We start from the raw sequence: 20,033 nt of genomic DNA, 5'->3' as shown, positions 1-20,033 counted from the left end.
TCACACTGCAAAGAATCACATGTGATTTGAACAGGAATGCTGTGCTATTCCTGTCTGAATCGTATGTGGTTTCCCGTACCACTTCTGTGTGAACCCAGTGTAGAAAGACAGGGAAGCGTCATCTAAGTGCAGCAATGGGCAAACAGTTTATCCAAAAATGTTATAACAACTTGCATTTTAAAAGTACTTATCTTGCATGTCAAATCCAAATCTGCGCGGCCATAGCATCTCCGTCCCGCTGGACCCGCCTATGATAGAAAACCATGGCCGCTTGTGGTGCTCACAAGGCTGGAGGAGATGAAGGAAGTTCCAGGACCCCTGTAAACCAGCTTGGGGCACGCACGTGGGTATAGGGTGGAAGTGATGTCAGCTTGGGGACAGACTGGCTATACGTGCCCATACATCTCCTCCAATCCTGTGGGCACCACAAGGAGCCATGGTTTTCCATCTTCAACGGGTCAGAGACACTATGACTCTGCAGACTTGGATTTGACATGCAAGATATGTACTTTTTAACATGTGAGGTATAACATTTTTTTTTAAACTGTTTGCCCATTGCTGCACTTTGATGGCGTTTTCCTGTCTTTCCATACTTAGTTTACACAGGAGTGGTGGGGGAAACCACATGCAATTCTTTGCAGTGTGATTTTAGCTCATTCATTTTGTAAGGGCTGAAATCACACAGCAAAAGTATTGGTACTTGGTATCAGTCAGTACTTGACTGAAAGCATTGGTACTCGTACTCGCCAGTAGAAAATCGGTATCTGGACCACCCTAGTGTGTGTGTGTCAAAAGTATTGGGGCTTTTAAAAACAAATGCGGCTGTATGGCGACTTAAACGTTTTAATATTTTTAACATTGCGCTGCTGATCTCCTCCCTGCCTGTCTTCAGTACCGCACCTGGGAACTAGCAGGGAGGGGAGGCACCTTGCAGTGTAATTAGCACTGATTGGGTGCTTGTCAGGAAAGGGGAGTGTCGGTTATCCTTTCACTGCTGGAGCTGTTTTTGCATTTTTATGGACAAGTTTTAAAAAATCATTTAAGGCCTGAAGATTACACAAAACCCCCAAACATTATATATTTACTGTAATCAGAGATCCCAGAGAACAAAATAGTGGTAGTTCCAATTTTGTATGTCATAAAATATTATCACAAAGGTCTAATGGATATCCAACATGTCAAACCTTAAATTTGCGCGTGCTTGTGAAATGGCAATAAACTTTATTAACTTTCTATTTTCTATAGGTGATGCTTTTAAAGCCCCTTATAGGTCATCAGTTTATCGTTATGGAGGAGGTTTGGTGCTAGAATGAATGCTCTCATTCTGGCGTGCGAGGCGATATGTAACGTGTATCGCAATCGTTTTCATGCGTAGGCAGGCCAGCGGTTTTATGTTTGTACGTGAGTGCATATGTTTGGGTGGGGGGGCCTTGAAAAAAATTTTTGGGGGGGGGTCAAATGCTTGGGTGTAACTTTTTAATTTTTAAAAAATAAAATATAAATTTTTTTTTTTACTTGGCTTTTTTTTTTTTTTATCATATAGGGGACAAAAAGTCCCCTATGTGATGATTTTTGGTGACAGGTTCTCTTTTTTTTGAGACATCCAGGGTCTAAAAGACCCTGCATGTCTCCCTTGTGCTCCCCTGAATGTAAAATGCAGTGGACATCGCACTGCATTACATTCTTTCCCGGCCTCGATGGCCGGGAATCTGTCAATGGGGACCTGAAAGTGAGTTCACATCACTCCCCTCTCCTATACCCGCTGGCAGCCAATGACTGGTCCCGGGCCTGCAGATAGGCAAGTGGAGCCTGGGAGACAGCGGGCGGAGGCTGACACCATAATGGGCTGTGTGGAAGCAATCTTGCGGTAGCACTGCTGACAGATGAGCCCTACTGCTTGCCCATAGCAGGGCTAAAAGTAAAAAAAACTCTCTGCCCGGCACTCGAAACCACATGTCCTGGGCATCGGGCGATACAAATTGAACATCCCTGCAGCTTCAACTCTTCTGGGAAGGCTGTCCACAAGGTTTAGGAGTGTGCCTATGGGAATGTTTGACCATTCTTCCAGAAGTGCATTTGTGAGGTCAGCCAATGACGTCGGACCAGAAGGCCTGGCTCGCAGTCTCCACTCTAATTTATTCCACAGGTGTTCTATCAGGTTGAGGCCAGGTCCTCCCCCCCCCCCCCCCCCTCCTCCAAACTTGCTCACCCAATTGGACCTTGCTTGCCAACATCCTGCTTATCATTCAGCAGGATTTCTGGCTACCAAGTGTCTTTCATACAGGTAACAAGCTGAGATTAGAAGCAGTCTCTTAAAGGGAGTGCTGCTAATCATTTTTTTACCTGTGTAAAAGACACCTGTCCAAAGGAGCAATCAATCAGATTTCCAACTCTCCACCATGGCAAAGACCAAAGAGCTGTCCAAGGATCTCAGGGACAAGATTGTAAACCTACACAAGGCTGGACTGGGCTACGAAACTATCGCCAAGCAGCTTGGTAAGAAGGTGACAACAGTTGGTACAATCATTCGCAAAAGGAAGAAACCCAAAACAACTGTCTCAGTCTCCCTCGGTCTGGTGCACCATGCAAGATCTCACCTTGTGGAGTGTCAATAATCATGAGAACAGTGAGGAATCATCCCAGAACTACACATGAGGATCTTGTCAATGATATCCAGGCAGCTGGGACCACAGTGACCAAGAAAACAATTGGTAACACACTACACCGACAAGGATTGAAATCCTGCAGGGCCGCAAGGTCCCTCTGCTCAAGAAAGCGCATGTCCAGGCCTGTCTGAAGTTTGCCACTGAACATCTGAATGATGCAGAGGAGGACTGGTTGAAAGTGTTGTGGTCAGATGAGATTAAAATCGAGCTCTTTGGCATCAACTCAACTCGCCATGTTTGGAGGAGGAGGAATGCTGCCTATGACCCCAAGAACACCATCCCAACTGTCAAACATGTTGATGGAAACATTCTGCTTTGGGGTTGTTTTTCTGCTTTGGGAACAGCACAACTGCACCACATCAAAGGGACGATGGATGGGGCAATGTATCATTAAATCTTGGGTGAGAACCTTCTTCCCTCAGCCAGGGCATTGAAAATGGGCTGTGGATGAGTGTTCCAGCATGACAATGACCAAAAACATTTGGCCAAGGCAACAAAGGAGTGCCTCAAGAAGAAGCACATTAAGGTTCTGGAGTGGCCTAGCCAGTCTCCAGACCTTAATCAGATTGAAAATCTGTGGAGGGAGCTGAAAATTTGAGTTGCCAAACATCAGCCACCAAACTTTAATGACTTGGAGAGGATCTGCCAAGAGGAGTGGGCCAAAATCCCTCCTGAGATGTGTGCAAACCTGGTGGCCAACTACATGAAATGTCTGACCTCTGTGATTGCCAACAAGGGATTTGCCACCAAGTACTAAGTCATGTTTTGTGAAGGGGATCAAATCCTTATTTCCCTCATGAACATCAGTGCACTATTTGTTAGACATGCATTGCTTTTGAATTTTTTGTTGCTATTCTATCTCTCAGTGTTACAATACACCTACCATTTGATTTTTAGACTGATCGTTTCTTTGTGAGTGGGTAAACATTAAAAATATATTAAATACAAAGACACACAGACGATTAAGCAGCCAATAGATTTTACTGTTTCTTTTCTTCCACCGCAGGTAGAAGAAAGTAAAATTGATTCCCGATTCCATCATCACAGTTAGTGTTGATTGGTCAATCCCTCCCACTGTACTATTGTATTCTGACAGTGGGAGGTTCCCCACCATCGGAATACAATGATCATTGCTGGCAGCTATAGTTTCCAACAGTGATCACACCGAAAAAACCCGATTGTGGCTGATTGTGCTGAAGTCGGTCTGTCCATTGACCTCTGTACAACCAGCCCGTCCATAGACAGATTGAAATTTGTCTGTTTCCTACTGAACTGGCCAAATTTCAGTCTGTCTGTGGCCGGCCTTATAAATAAATGTACACAAACATTCCAGTTAAAATATCCTGTATATCTTAGGGTATATTTGTTATAAATTATATAAGTTTATATCTTACTACTTTCACTGTTTCATAGTATTACGTTTTTATGATAAATGTCGTTCGAAAATTTCACTTGCTTTTAACATTCAATTTTAATATTAATGTAATTTCTAAATGAAAACCCACATACTTTGTCCAAAAATTTGGTTCGATTGAGGAAAGTTTTCTATTCTGCTTCTAATATTCCCGTCACTGTGGTCAAAAACAAATGTCGACTTGACCCCACGAACGATTAGAAAGTCAAACAAGAGTTCTTAAAATGAAAATTTTTAAAGGAAAAATTAGTTTGTGTATGGCCAGCATAAGTGCCAGCAGGCGCAGATAGCTTGTATCAAGCTACCTGCCTATGACAAGGGAGTCTGTCATGCATAAAATTATATTAGTCCTGTCTGAAAATCTGCAACACATAGTTTTAGGTCTTTTTTGTTTTTTTTGGGGTTTTTTTTTCTTTAAATAAAAATTTTGATCTCAGAGTCTGATGATTTGTACCAGATTTAACCTCTAATATGTACAGTATATCTCTTCTGTCTGTTATTCTCGGAGTGGATTGGACATTTTTTTTCCCTAACCATATAAGTGGTTATTTATATTTAGCCCTGCATATAGATATTCAAGAATAATTTTTTTTGTTCTAACTTTTACATAAATTATACACCAAACGTTTTGTGAGGTTTTTATCTGATTAATTGAAACAATAATTGGCCAACTAATCAATTATGAAAATAACCATTAGTTGCAGCCCTAGTTAAGATGCTCCATCAGTTTATAATTTGCTGTATATGGAAATTTCCCTTTACCTCCTGTCAGAGATGCAACAGAATGAGAATTTTCTTTCATCTCTTGTTCTAGGGACAACTCTAAAATGTTGGATTTCCCACCATTCTCTTTGGTGACAATAGTCATCAGTCCAAACTTTTTTTTTTCAGTTTTGTATTACCCCCTATGGGAATATAGACACCAAAGAAAACAAGATGGTCAAACCCTTTCTTGTTGTGTCCAAGAAATGTTTTGTCTAGAGATGCACCTTAATATAAAGTAACTGCACTCTATCTCTGTCTTACTCATTATTTTTTATTTTACAGGCTACTTCCATTGTTGAAGTTTTCTGCCTAATGGCTTTCTTTGGTCGTCTTGTACATTTTAGTAAAGTCACTCCTCGCAATGTGTTCTGGAAAGACACCAAGAATATCTGTGTAATGGTCACAATACTGGTAGGTAATTTCTACAGCCATAATGACCTCTAACTTAGTCTTTTGTTTGTGGGCGTGGTCATTTTTAGTTCAAAGATATTTGGGTCACTGGCAGAGAAGAGTGTGTCTGCCATCAACCCCCAATGATTATTTTTTACCTTTTATGTTAATGCATGCTGTTTTGAAGCATGCAATTTACTTATTGTTGGACCTCAGCTCAGCTAAACATACAAATAGGGTACCTGCACTATTTATGGCATTTCAGCCCATCACAATGCACAATATATGCACACCTATATGTGGTAAAGCAATATAGGGCAGGTGCATTTATTTTAACTGTATATAAAACAAGGTTTGGCTTTACATTAATATTGCATATTTGTTTTATTTTGGACAGCTTAATTTAATCGATCTTATTGTCTATGGATGTTTGAGTATAGCTCACATTCACAGCATTCGATGGTCAAGAGTTCTACGTCCCATTTATTTGGTTAACTTTGCTGAAAGTCGGCAGGTAGGTTATTGCTCCCATACTTTTGCTGTGTTTTTTTTTTTGTTTAATTTTTTCCTTCAACCACTTTCGGTCCACCGCAATGTACTGCGGACAGGCGGCAGCTGCTGGACTAGTGACGTACCCGTATCTCGCCGTTTATATCTGGGTTTGGAGCACTCGTGCCCCCCAACTACCCCCCCCCCCCGTCATCCGCTGTCATTCACTGCAGGAGATGCATGTCAGCAGGTCTTGGCCACTGATTTTTGCCTGGGATTCTGCTGATCTCCTACAGTGAATGGAGAAGCAGAGCGGTGTTTGTATTTGTAAACACAGGCACAGTCTCTAGCTGGATCTTCTCTCCCTGGAACCATTTTGTTCCAGGGAGAGAAGGAGACATTACACGTGAGTAAAAGCAGCACACTGCACCCACACATGTTAGATACACATTTAACCCCTTGATTGCCACATTAACCCCTTAATTGATCCCTGTCACCCTGCCAGTGTCATTAGTACAGTGTCACTGTACTGTATTAGTTGTACTAGCAGCGTCAGATAGCGTCAGGGTCAGTTAGTGCCCCTCCCAGCCAGGGTCAGCTAGCGTTAGATTGCCCGCACACTATCGCACTCACGCTATAAGTCGCTGATCACCGTCATTACTAGTATAGTGTTTGTACGAATCAATATATTGATCACGAACAGAACTATATCATTGCCTCTTTAGTATTAGTGTCCCCAAAAACACAGTGTTAGCAGAATCAGCCCCATTTGCTGCACTAACCAACCCATCCTGGTTGGCAGCCCACAGACTCTGCAGCACGCCGCCTTGCATTCAAACAGTACCTCCCTAGCAAGCGTGTCACATATGGGGTCAAATTGTATAAGCTCTGTGAGATGGCCACAAGCTTTACATACAATTTTAGGGTTTATGAGGGAAGAGAACATGAAGTAGAGCACCCCCCCCCCCCGACTACCCAGACTACATGGGGAGCAGTAGCAATATAGTAAGGGAGTTGGTGTCATCTTTGTTCCGTAAGGGGTACAACTTATATGTGGACAATTTCTTTACAAGCATGCCACGATTTAGACATTTGTACAATCTTGGAATTGGCTCATGTGGCAACGTGCTTCCCCAAACGGCTTGTAAATACCCAATGTAGAAAGGGGGAGAAAGCCTGTTAAGAAATGATGAATTGCTTGCAGTGAAGTGAAAGGACAAATGGGATGTTTTTGTCCTGTCTTCCATTCACGAAGACACGATGACCCAAATTAGCGTGGCATTTGGTGTTGTTGAAAAACCCCTTTGTGTCCACAACTATAACCTTAATATGGAAGGGGTGGACCTCAATATCAAATGATGAATCCATACCTAGTCTCCTGCAAAGTTCGACACTGGTACAAAACGGTGTCTATTTATTTATTTATTTCAATTGGCTGTATATAACGCTATTGTAATTTAGAAAGCAACTGGACGACGTGGTTCCTTCCTAAAATTTCAGGAATAGATCAGACTTTTTGTATCCAGAAGGTGCTGTGGCCCAATTCCCAAATCCAAATGCAGTGAGCCGGATGCATGAGAGGCATTTTCTGGATGTCCTAACTGGTACCCCAGCCCCAAGGGTCACCCCAAAGAAGATGTCATGTCTGTAACAGACACAGAATAAGACACGACACCTGCTTTTTTTTGCCCCTCCTGTCCTGGCCAACCTGGTCTCTGCCTCCAAGGACTGCTTCCGTCGCTACCACACACTAATGGAGTATTAGTATAGGAGTATTCGAACGGCACAGTCAAGGACACATATTCACCTTTTTCACACAGAGTCTTAAAAGATTTTAGTCGGGAAATCGTCTCGCATTTTGAGAGACCCTAGAATCAGAGGCTGTTCTTAAAAGTTACAAAAGTAAAAAAAAAAAAAAAAGTTCTAATTTTTATTAAGTTAATGTTCTATTGTTACTTTGTTTTATTGTTAACTGTTGTTTGCTTTGCAGGAACACCATTCAGCTGTTGTTTTATTGAGTTAACCACTTGCCCTCCAGAGGATTTACCTCCCCCCCCTCTTTCTGACCAGGCCATTTTTTTTTCAATACGGCGCTGCTTTACTTTAACTGACAATTGCGTGGTCATGCAACGCTGCACCCAAATGAAATTTACATCCTTTTTTTCCCCACAAATAGAGCTTTCTTTCTGTGGTATCGCCTGTGCTTTTTTTTATTTGTTTGCACGATAAACAAAAAACAATTTTGAAAAAATAGACAATATTTTTGACTTTTTGTTATTAAACATCTCCAGTAAAAAAAAATTAAAAATCAAATTTCATCATAAATTTAGGCCAAAATGTATTCTGCTACATGTCTTTGCTAAAAAAAAACAATCCTAATACGTGTAAATTAATTGGTTTACATGAAAGTTACAGCGTTTACAAATGGCAGTGTATATATACTGAAATTGTTTGGTTTTTTTTACTAGTAATGGCAGCGATCATCGACTTATAGCGGGACTGCGGCTGGGGGGAACTGACTTGGTGTCACTGACATCCCCAGTGACTCCAATACAGTGATCAGTGCTAATCGAAAGCACTGACACTGTACAAATGACATTGGGCAGGAAGGGGTCACCATGTGGGGCAATCAAAGGGTTAAGTGTGTGCTGTGTGTGTGCTTTACACTGTAAGCACACTGCTATGCAGAGCCATACAAAGCGGTGTGCAGGAGCTGACGGGGGAGAGATCTGTATTGTTTACATACAGGTCTCTCCCCTGTCGGAAAATCCTCAGAGATCGCCGGGTGCTACCAGGGAATCACCAGCCGGGGCCTGGTGATTGACAGCTGAAGCCACGAATGGCGGCGTGGGTAGGGGGCACGCACCTCCTACCTGGAACTACAAAATCACGTGTATATATACATAATTTTGTGCACCCTGCTGTAGGGCAGCGTGGGAGTGGTTAATGTTCTATTGTTACTGTGTTTTATTGTTAACTGTTGTTGTTTGCTTTGCGGAAACACCATTCAGCACTGATCTGTTTATTCTGACAGCAACTAGGTCTTGCTCTTAGAATATATGTCAGTGCAGCGCTGCTGGATGAGATTTTTCATCCGCAATTAAAAAAATTAAAACAAATAGACAGTGGGGATCGAAAGTTTGGGCACCCCAGCTAAAAATGTGTATTAATGTGCATAAAGAAGCCAAGGAAAGATGGAAAAATCTCCAAAAGGCATCAAATTACAGATTAGACATTCTTATAATATGTATACAAAAGTTAGATTTTATTTCCATCATTTACACTTTCAAAATAACAGAAAACAAAAAAATGGCGTTTTTTTGTTTTCTGTTATTTTGAAAGTGTAAATGATGGAAATAAAATCTAACTTTTGTTGACATATTATAAGAATGTCTAATCTGTAATTTGATGCCTTTTGGAGATTTTTCCATCTTTCCTTGGCTTCTTTATGCACATTAATACAAATTTTTAGCTGGGGTGCCCAAACTTTCGATCCCCACTGTATGCCCAAGCATGGGGGTCTGGGGTGGTCAGTGGGTGGATCACCCCTATGCTTCGGCATATATTTTTTTTCTGGCACAGATTTCTTCATCCACATTGATCGATGTGAATGGAGGAATCCCTAAGGTATTTTTTTTTTTCGTTCAGCGTACGGGCTACATGAAAAAAGAACATTACATTTATGCTCAACAAGGAACAGTGATGTACAGGTATGTTGCTGGACTTTGACTGGTTATACCATGATGATACCTGCAGCTGCAGGCATCATCCTGGAATTTTCTTTTTTTCAGCCGACGGTTGGCTTGCATGTAAAAGCGATTCTAGTGGCTCATTAATCACTGGATTGCTTTTACAGGCAGTCGGAGGGGATGCTCCCCACCGCCTTCCAAGGTTTTCCCATGCTCTCCCGTCCCACCGGGGAACCCGAGAATGCAGCCGGTGGTTCTGCCTGCTGACCATAGAGCTGATCAGAGACCGAAATGGCTCCAATCATCTCTATGGTCTAAGAAACCAGAAGCTCTGAGCATTTCATCACTTTGATTTTGCTGGATATAAACAGCGCCATTTTTAAAATAGGAAAGCATCTGATCACACTAATCTTGATTTGGTCAGATGCTTTGAGGGCAGAGGAGAGATCTAAAGTCTAATGGACCCCAGATTTCTCAGAAAAGAGTATCTGTCACTGCCTATTGCTATCATGGAGGATATTTACATTCCCTATGAAAACAAACAAAGTGATAAAAAAGTAAAAGGGACAGTGTAAAAATAAAAAAAAGTTTAAACAAATAATAATTAAAGAACCCCTGTCTCCACCCCCCCCTCCCCCCGTGCTCGTGCACAGAGACGTACGCAAGCATTGGCCCCATGTCAATATTTAACAGCAGTTGCTCCATGCATGTGCGGTATTGCTAGGAATGTCAGATCAAGGGCAGTAATTCTAGCACTAGAGCTCCTCTGTAAATCTTAAGTGATAGCCTGTAAAGCTTTTAAAGTGTCACCTATGGATATTAAAAATGTATGTAGATTGTCGCCGTTGCATACGCCGTGCGCAGTTTTATAGCAGGGCATGTTTTTGGTATCTATTTACTCGGCATAACATTATCTTTTATACCTTATCAAACAATTGGCCGATATACTGTGTTTTTATGCATTAAAATTTAAAAAAGCTAATTTTTTCTAAAAAAAAATTGTGTTTGAAAATCACACAAGTACTGTGTGACATATAAAAATTGCAACACCCATTTTCTTCTCTAGGGCATCTGCTTTAAAAAAATATAATGTTTGGGGGTTCAAAGTAATTTTCTAGCAAAAAATACATGTGAACAAAGACTGTCAGAAAAGTGGTTGGTGTGTGCTAATGTTGGGCATAAACTGCCAGAATAGCACAGAACCCACTCAAATGACCCTTTTTGGAAAGTAGACACCCCAACCTCTTTGCTGAAAGGCAATAGAAGAATTTTTTTTACCACAAGTTTTTGGAAAATGACAAAAAAAAATTTACATAATGGCATAACTTAAATGATATATTGCTCACACATGCCATGGATATAATGTAGAATTACACCCCAAAACACATTTTGCTACTTCTGAGTACGGGGGTACCACATGTGAGAGACTTTTTGGCAGTCTAGCCAAGTACAGGACTCCAAAATCCAATAAGCACCTTCAGGCTTTTAAAGGGCTTTATTTCCTTACTACACTTCCTGATTACCTATCACAGTTTCAGAGGCCCTGAAATGCCAAAATAGTATAACCCCTCTCTGGAAAGTAGACACTCCAAGGTATTTGCTAAGAGCCATGGTGAATATTTTCCAGATCTCATTTGTGACCACACGTTTTTGGAAAATAAAGAAAGAAAACGAAAATGTGTGTTTTTTTTTTTTTTTTTCAAAACCTTGAAAAAAAACCGAGATTGGCAAAATGCTCACCATGCTCTTATTACTTTCCTTGAAAAGACTTCTTTCCGAAAAGGGGCCTCTGAAACTGTAAAAGTTAGGGAAAAAGTGAAATGCAGAAGTTACGCACCTACAGACTTTCAAAGGGTTCATTGGATTTTGGGCTCCTGTATGCGGCTAGGCTGCCAAAAAGTCTCTCACATGTGGTATCCCCGTACTCAGGAGAAGTAGCAGAATGCAATTTGGGGTGTAATTCCACATATACCCATGGCATGTGTGAGCAATATATAATTTAAGTTACAACTTTGTTTAAAAAAAAAAAGACAAAAAACAACTTTGTCATTTTCCAAAAACTTGTGGTTAAAAAAAATCTTCAGTTTACTCAACATGCCTCTCAGCAAATAGTTTGGGGTGTCTGCTTTCCAAAAAGGGGTTATGGGAAGGGGGGTTTTGTTATCCTGGAATTTCAGAGCCTCTAAACTGTGATAGGTAGTGTCAGGAATGGACTTGCCAGTAATGGTGGGAGTCACCTGCCTTGTGGGCTTCAGTACCAGGGCTGGCCAGCGGGTGCTCTCAGCAATCAGAGACTCAACCCTGTAGTCAGCCAAACACCTGAAGCTGATTATGCTGATTTAAGGGATGGCCAGACCTGCAGTCTGTGCCTTGGTGTGTGCTTTTCTATGGGCCCCTGTTCCTGTCTGACTGATTCGTTGCTGACCCTGCCTGATCCGGACCTCTGCTGACTTCTCCTGTTTTGATCCCTGGCTTGTGACCCCGACCACTCTCTGCCTGACCCCCTGTACCTACCTGCCCTTTAGTTGCTGTACCCGGCTCGTGACCTGACTACTCTCTGCCTGCTCCTCCTGTTCCTACCTGCCCGATTGTTATTGACCCGGCCTGCCTGACGACGCTTGCATTGTATGTATTGTTATCTGTGGGTGGTTTGGTTTGGTTCGTTTGCACTGTGTTATGTTTTAGTATTGCACTGCGTTTATGTTTTGTTAGTGTTAATAAATTATATTGTTTATCACATATCTGAAGCCTGCGTTTCCCTGCGTCAGTTCACATACCTCTGGTCATACCCTGCAGCCCTGACAGGTAGTGAGGAAGTGAAATGAGGAATTTACACACCATCAGGCATTCAGAGTTTATTGGATTTTGTGCTCCTGTATGTGGCCAAAATGTTTTTACCTTCATGCATTCTATGTAAAAAAAACCTTGAGCCTTTAGAACCACTTCGACACCTTTTGTGTAAAATAAAAAAAAAAAAATTTACATTTTTTTTTTTGTCATTTTCCGAAAACTTGTGGAAAAAAAAAAATCTTCCATGGACTCAACGTGCCTCTCCACAAATAGCTTAGGGTGTCTACTTTCCGAAAAGGGGTCGTTTGCGGGGTGTTTGTACTGTCCTGGCATTTTAGCACCTTAAGAATTGTGATGGGCAGTCAGGCAATAAAAGCTGCGTAAATTCCAGTATCTATACCATTGTTTGACAACTAGGGCTAAGAGAAACCCGAAAGGAGGTTACACGGCAGACTGAGTGTCTAATATGAAAAAACAGGCTTTATTACAGTCAAGGAGTATACTCCTTGACTGTAATAAAGCCTGTTTTTTCATATTAGTCGATGGGTCCGCCGTGTAACTTTTGGGTTTCTCTTCGCCCTATTTGTCTGCTTATTAGTTGTGAGTTGCGCGGATCGCACCTATTCTCTTGCTTTATTCATATTTTGTATATAGGTGAGTCGGCTTCACCACACAGGGTATTAGACTCCTCATTAGGTGATAGGGCAATTGCTATGTGTTGGTCCATGGCATCAATTTTTACTTTTGATTTTCTATACCATAGTTTGTAGATGCTATAACTTTCAGACAAACCAATGCATATACACTTATTGGGATTTTTTTTATCAAAGACATGTAGCAGAATACATTTTGGCCTAAATCTATGACTAAATTTGAGTTTATTGGATATTTTTTTATAACCGAAAGTAGAAAATGTGGTGTTTTTTTGTTTTTTAATTTTTGGTCTTTTTTTTCATTTATATCACAAAAAAATAAAAAACTCAGTGGTGATCAAATACCACCAGAAGAAAGCTCTATTTGTGTGAAAAAAGGACATACATTTAGTGTGGGTACAGCGTTGCATGGCCGGTCAATTACCAGTTAAAATAGCACCGTGCCGAATAGCAGAAAATGGCCTGGTCATTAAAGGGGTTAAATCTTCCGGAGGGCAAGTGGTTAAAAGAAGTTCTTTAATTATATTTATGATGGCTTTTATTATACTTGAGTACCACTGTTGAGGCTTTCATATACTGGTATTGGTTAATTCTATGACCTGAAGAACCTCTTTAAAATAAAGTCTCTCGACTTCCTTAGAATTTAAAGCACAAAGTTCTAGACAAGCACTAAAGTCTAAGGGCCAGTTCACTCTAAATGCCTTTCAGTAGCTTTTTTTCTGCACCCAAAGCGCACAGAAAGTAGGTTATATGGTTTTTAGTGTCATCGTTCACATCAGTGCTTGCAGTTCCAGTGTGCTCCATTTGCAGAAAAAAATAGTAGAACATGCTGCATTTTTTCTGCACAGAACTGTACTGAAATGCGGTAAATCGCACATGTCCCTATTTAAATTGAAGGAAAAGCGAGGGGGAAAAACGCACTGGAAGGCATCAAAAACTCACATGTGGAAATGCATCTGGACTGCGTTTCTATAGTGTGAACCGGCCCTAAAGGTAACCTGTATCATGGAGTTCAGTGATTTCACAAGAGATTCTCAAAAGGGTTTATTTTCCAGGCTTGCGACAACCTTGCTGCTCTCAAGTTGAGCAGGCTCTGAATTCTGAAAACAAATACAAAAAAAAAAAAAAACGGAGAGTGCACGGGCTCTGGTGCAGTACTCTTTTAAAAGGAACAATAAAAAGTTAAAAGCTCAAACTAAACACACTCACAGACAATAACTTGTGCATAGCAATTTATCCTATACACTTCTGGAATACAGTACAACCAAATCCTCTCTCCATCTCCCGGGTGAAGCTCTGATGACAGTGCAGGAGCAGCCGCCTCTCCCTCTCTCGCACACGCTGCCAGCTCATTTAAAGAAAGCTCAGCAGTGAAGAGAATCCCTTGTGCTGGTACCTGCTGTCTTCCGTCAGTTGCCCCGGATAGCAATGCTTCATTTGACCTATTAAGTTCTGTTGTGTTTTTATTAAATTTGAAGATCTTAGAAATAATTGTTGATATATTTGTCTGGATTTTATATATTTATTGCAGATTCGTCGAGCGTTCCGCAGCATTAGAAACACTTTACCTGAGATCCTCTACGTCTTCCTTCTCTTCATGTTCAGTGTCCTCATTTTCTCTCTCATGGCTTTGAAACTTTTTGGGAACAGGTAAGCAAAGCCTGACGCCCTTTTTATTTGCATATCTGCTCTCTTGTTTCCATGCTGTTCCTTAGTTGCATGCTCTGATTGCTCCACTGTTAACGTAGTATTAAACCCAAAAGCAAACATGTACTCTATTGCAGCTTACCAATTCTTGATGTGATGGCAGCATTAGTTTTTTTTTTTTTAGACTTTTAGCCATTATTTCTATCAGATGATCCAGCCAGTAAGTCTGTTTTTCAAAAGAACAAGCTATCTTCCAGATATCTTATTTTTACAGGGATGAGACAAACCATTTAACACTGTCAGGGGTGCTTGCAATGATCAGTTTTTATTTATTTATGTAAAACCTTTATCCTAAAAGGAATAAATTGTTTGCTGTAACTGATTATAAAGTGTGAGCTGGAGTTTGGCTTCAATGTATTAGTGTATTCCAGGGGTCTCTAAGCTTTAGAGGCGCTAGACGTTGGTGTGAGTGGGAGAAATAGTACCCCATCAATGGTAGTGGGAGGAACAGTGGCCCATCATTGGTGTCAGTGGGAGGAAGTGTCTCATATCAGTGAGAGAAACTGGGCCTCAAGGGCCAGATAAAGACAAGCAAAGAGCCCCATCTGGCCCCTGGTTCACAATTTAGGGACCACTGGTGTAGTCAAATATGCTAGTTCATTTAACACTACCTTCTCTCCAGACTGGCACTACTGCAGTCTGCTGTGCTCCTTCATCCAGCTTGGGGGCACTCTAAAACAGGAGGTGTTTTACTGGCCAAATCACAGGTGAAAACTGTGGGAAAAAGTCTGAAGAAAGAATAAACCGTCACCACAGCTAGTGACTGGTAAGCTGCTGTTTTTAATGTGCTATCTTTTAGAGCAGGGGGTCTGAAACTGGATTCCATGGACAGATTTCAGTAGGTCCATAAGGGTCAGATTAAATAATATTTACATTCACTGTACAACCCTCCCCGTTTTACCATCAATTAGTTCCCATTGAAAGACATTTAAGAAAATACTCCCTGCCACTGCTTATAGTGATGACCACTAAGCATCTCTTGTTGGCCCATGCTTGGCAAGTACGAATTCTCATTTTCTAGTAGCCAATACTTTTTTCCATGAAAGGAGTGAGGTTTTTTATTAAAACTGTCTACTTTATTCAGACTTTGTGTATGATCTATAAGTATGGGACAATCAAATTTCATTAAAATAAAGTACATATATTAATTGCGTGAAAAGTTGTGTTTATGTGAATATATCTGGGGAGGCGGTCTATAGCTTTCAACAGAATCTTAACCACCTCCCGCCCGCCATATAGTCCAATGACGGGCGCAAGGTGGTTCTCGTTCTGGGAGGACGTCATATGACGTCATTCTCACCGCGCATGCGCGACTCAGGGAGCGTGCGGCGATCGGCGGAGCGCTGTGTCCCTCGGACATCGCGGATCACCGATCTACGGTAAGAGCCAAAGATGTCGGCTCGGTCATGTGATCAGCTGCATCCAATCACAGCTGATCACATGTAAACAGGGAAATGCCGGTTATGGGCATTTCTCTCCTATCAAGCTGTCACGCTGACAGAGGAGAGGAGAGCCGGTAATCTGCATTCCACGGAGGGCACATGTGCCCTGATGATCAGAGTGTCCACAGAAGTGCCACCTGTCAGTGTCCATCAGTGCCAGCTGTCAGTGCTGAACAGTGCCACGTGCCAGTGCCACATCAATGCCACATATCAGTGCCTACCAGTGCACATCAATGCCACATATCAGTGCCCATCTGAGCTGCCTTTCAGTGTCACCCATCAGAGCCAGTAAGTGCCCGCCTATCAGTGTCCATCAGTGCCCGCCTATCAGTGCCAGTCAGTGCTGCCTATCAGTGCCATATATCAGTGCTGCCTTTCAGTGCCCATCAGTGCCACCTATCAGTGTCCATCAGTGCACCCTATCTGTGCCCATCACTGCAGCCTCATTAGCGCACATCGGTGAAGGAGAAAAATCACTTATTTACAAAATTTTATAACAAAAACTAAGAAAACTCAAAATTTTCAGCAGTTTTTGGTTTGTTTAAGAAAAAAATAAAAAACCTAGAGGTGATTAAATACCACCAAAAGAAAGCTCTATCTGTCACAAAAAAATGATAAAAATGTCATATGGGTACAGTGTTGCATGACCGCGCAATTGTCATTCAAAGTGTGACAGCGCTGAAAGCTGGAAATTGGCCTGGGCAGGAAGGTGGTATAAGTGCCCTGTAGGCAAGCGGTTAAAGGGGTCTGTGACTCAAAAAGGTTAAGAACTACTGCTTTAGAGGATGTATTGCCAGAAAATTGATTATAAAAACAAGATTCTGACTGGGTCCCTTGACCTTTTAGGTCTCAGAAGTGACCCTCCACACTTTCTGTAGTTATGCCTTAAATTATATTCTACTATATTCATAGTAACACACTACCGTTATTGGGTATTGCACCTGTTTTATCTGTATTATTAATATTACAAACTTGTTTGAATGTAGACCTCATTTTGCAATCCAATGTTCTAGCGTATGGCCCTCCAATAAGAAAACACTTCTGTCTTTTGTTGCAGGGGAGACTCAACTAATCTCCTCTTTAGGATTAAGTTTACAGTTGCAGCAGACCTTTCCATCCCTTCAAAAATGTGATCTGCAGTGTATTGCTTTTCAGAGGTGTTTGACGGGGTGCGAGGAGGCAATATGTGGCCTCCTCACCCACTTGTCCTCACACTATAAAACCCTCATCAGCCATGTGACTTGTACATGGTTGCAGGGCAGTTGTAGCCCACTCCCTTTCACTTGAATGGGTCATTCGCAGAGGCAATACTGTACGCCGAACGCAACTGGATATAATTTTTGTCACAGGATGTGAGCAACGCCATCCGGCTGTCCGTGCAGGGCAAAAATTTGGCTCAACTGCTTATTTTTATCACGGCTCAACTGCAAGCGTATATCAGTCCCACCCCGCAAGCCAGAGTACTAGGGGTCATTCTAGACTCCAATCTGTCTTTCCAGCCCCAGGTCCATTCGCTGACAAATTCATGTAGACTCCACCTCCGCAACATCTCCAAAATACGTCCGTTGCTAAGCCCAGAAACTACTAAGCAGGGCCCTCAAACCCCTCGTGTATTGTATTGTTACTGTACTGTCTCGTGTACTGTCTCCCATCATAATGTACAGCGCTGAGCAAACTGTTGATGCTATATAAATACTGTATAATAATAATAATAATGAGACCCAACACCTCAGCAAGGATCCAGTCTTGCAAAACATCGATTCTATAGTAAGCGCTCCATCATCACGGGATTCTTGGATTTCATTAACTTTATTAAAGTTTAAAATCACACAGCAAATATCAAAAGGAAGAATTGACCTGTTCAAATGTCTGTGCTCACTCATGAGGCTGTGATAAACTGTTAATTTAACTATTTTATTCACTGTTAAGTGTTAAATAAACTCAATAAACTGTTCCAGCAGCAGCAGGTTTTATTGATTTGGTTGAAATTAGTGCTGCCAAGGACCAGCCAACACAGCCCATTATTTGTAAACTCTGTGCAGCAGTTGTAATAATCAGGCAGTACAGGGTTTTCTATATATTATATGTGATCATGAGTAGCGGTGCCTGCAGCTAAAATGGAGATTTTTTTTTTCAACATTTTGGTAAACTTTGTGACCAATCCCTTCTGTTCAAAAGAAAATGCACTAAGGGTTGATAGATATGTCAAAGCTTATCAAATGTACAGTTGTCAACAGTGTTACAGAACCTCCTGATGAAATAAATTTTTTTATAAATGTTTTAAGATGCCGGTGACACGTTTTAGATGTCACTGGTTCCCCTTGTACTATTATCAGGCTGCTTGCAAGTCATAGATATCCATTTTTAGAAGTAAGGAACATATTTATTTGATTAAATTCTTATTGCAGCCATGTGTTACTTGTGCTGTGCTGGGCTTATTTAAAACCTAAAAATGTACTTTGCAGAAAACTCAAGACAGCTGATGGAGAAGCTTACTTTGAAAACTACCTTGAAGCTGTATTTAATCTTTATGTGCTGGTGACTACTGCTAATAGCCCTGATGTCATGTAAGTTGTAACTGTATTTATTTAAAGTGATATCAAAGCTTTGTATTTTATTTTTATAAAATAACAAACCTGTCATACTTACCTGCTCTGGTTTCTCCCCCTCCTGAGCACACCCATAGCTTGCAAACACTTAAAACTGAACTCCTGGATAAGAAAATATTATCCAAATACAAGAGGCATGTGTGCTCCTTACATCATGGTGTGCTTTTGTGTAGTAATCTAGTGAGACATTGCTTTTGTGCAGGAGTTTTCTGTAATATAGACTTGTCTTTACTGCTCTCTGTCCTTGTGCAGGTTGACTGGCATGTAATCTTCCCCTCCTGTAGTTTTATGCAGATAGTCTTTAGCACAGGGTTTCTCATCCTTTATACCTTGGAGGAATCCTTGGCAAAAAGTTTGAGATCTTGAAGAACCCCTGAAATAATGTTCACATCTACAGCTCATGGAACATTGGTATGATCAGCGAGCTAATTACATGGGAGCAGGGCACATGATTACATGGGAGCAGGGTACATTAAATAGGAGTGGAGAACATTTATGAGGCACACAGTACAAGCATGGCACATTACATTACGGGTTTCCTACCTGTTTCATAGGCATGGCAGGAAAGTTGCTTGTGGCACACTGTTCCCCTCTTAACTCTCCTGCCTTTCTGTCCATCCTAGGTGGTCACATACAGGTACATGGGATGGACAGGAGGGGCTGGTGGGGAACAGTGGATGTACTCCTTGTTTGCCAGCCCCACTCTGCATGCAGGGGATACAATCTACCTGATAGCTACCTGCAACTGACTGGTAGATTGTAACGGAACCTCTTGCAGAACCCAGATTGCGAAACTATGCTTTAGCAGATGGGCCTGCTGGACCCCTCCTACAAATCTGCTTTCTGCACAAGCAATACAGCACAGTGATGATGGTATAACAAGGCTTTTGAAGACATTTGGTTCTCAAAAAAAAAAAGGATTTATATCCTTTTGTGGCTAATACGGTTTTTATTTTAATGAGAGTTTTTGTGCCCGGAGTTAAGTTTCAAAGTGCACTCAAATCTCATACCTCATTGACAGCCTGGGCAAGTTTTTATAAATGTCTTACTTGGGGAAAGTAATTAGATTCCTAATAAATGGAGTTCATCATGGTTTTATGTATACTATTTATTTATTGTAGTAAATAAAAAAAAACTATCTCTCCCTTGCTCATGCGCACCCCCCCCCCCTTTTCTCTCCCCCCTTTCCCTCTCCCAGTGATAAGTTAGTAAGGCTTTGGAGGAGGGAGAGGGGTGGCCAGACTCTCACCTAGGAATGCTGCCTAGAGCATCCTAAAATTTGGGGCACCAAGGATGCTAAATAGAAGAAATTACCTGATGTGAAGGTACTTGGAGGTGCCAGGTTCAGGTACCTGTTTATATCTCTACATGCCATTGTGGTGAAGTCTGCCTTTGTCTGACTCACAAACTACTGACTGA

At 41.5% G+C, this 20,033-nt stretch overlaps 1 protein-coding gene across 1 annotated transcript in view; it reads left to right on the top strand.

Annotated features, from left to right (window-relative positions):
• LOC149455264 (two pore calcium channel protein 1-like) overlaps window positions 1-20,033 on the top strand; it is a 75,924-nt gene that overhangs the window by 20,433 nt on the left and 35,458 nt on the right. Inside the window, exons 4-7 of the mRNA XM_089686496.1 lie at window positions 5,128-5,256; window positions 5,633-5,749; window positions 14,388-14,506; window positions 18,471-18,572. Coding sequence (XP_089542622.1) covers window positions 5,128-5,256; window positions 5,633-5,749; window positions 14,388-14,506; window positions 18,471-18,572 — 467 coding nt within the window. The remainder of the gene's footprint in view (window positions 1-5,127; window positions 5,257-5,632; window positions 5,750-14,387; window positions 14,507-18,470; window positions 18,573-20,033) is intronic.

This window comes from Staurois parvus, unplaced genomic scaffold, assembly GCF_062004578.1.
Source record: "Staurois parvus isolate SC_StPar_1 unplaced genomic scaffold, SC_StPar_1.0 ptg000401l, whole genome shotgun sequence".
NCBI classification, from domain to species: Eukaryota; Metazoa; Chordata; class Amphibia; order Anura; family Ranidae; genus Staurois; species Staurois parvus.
The sequence above is the reverse complement of the archived record's forward strand: the minus strand, read 5'-3'. Positions and strand labels throughout refer to the sequence as shown.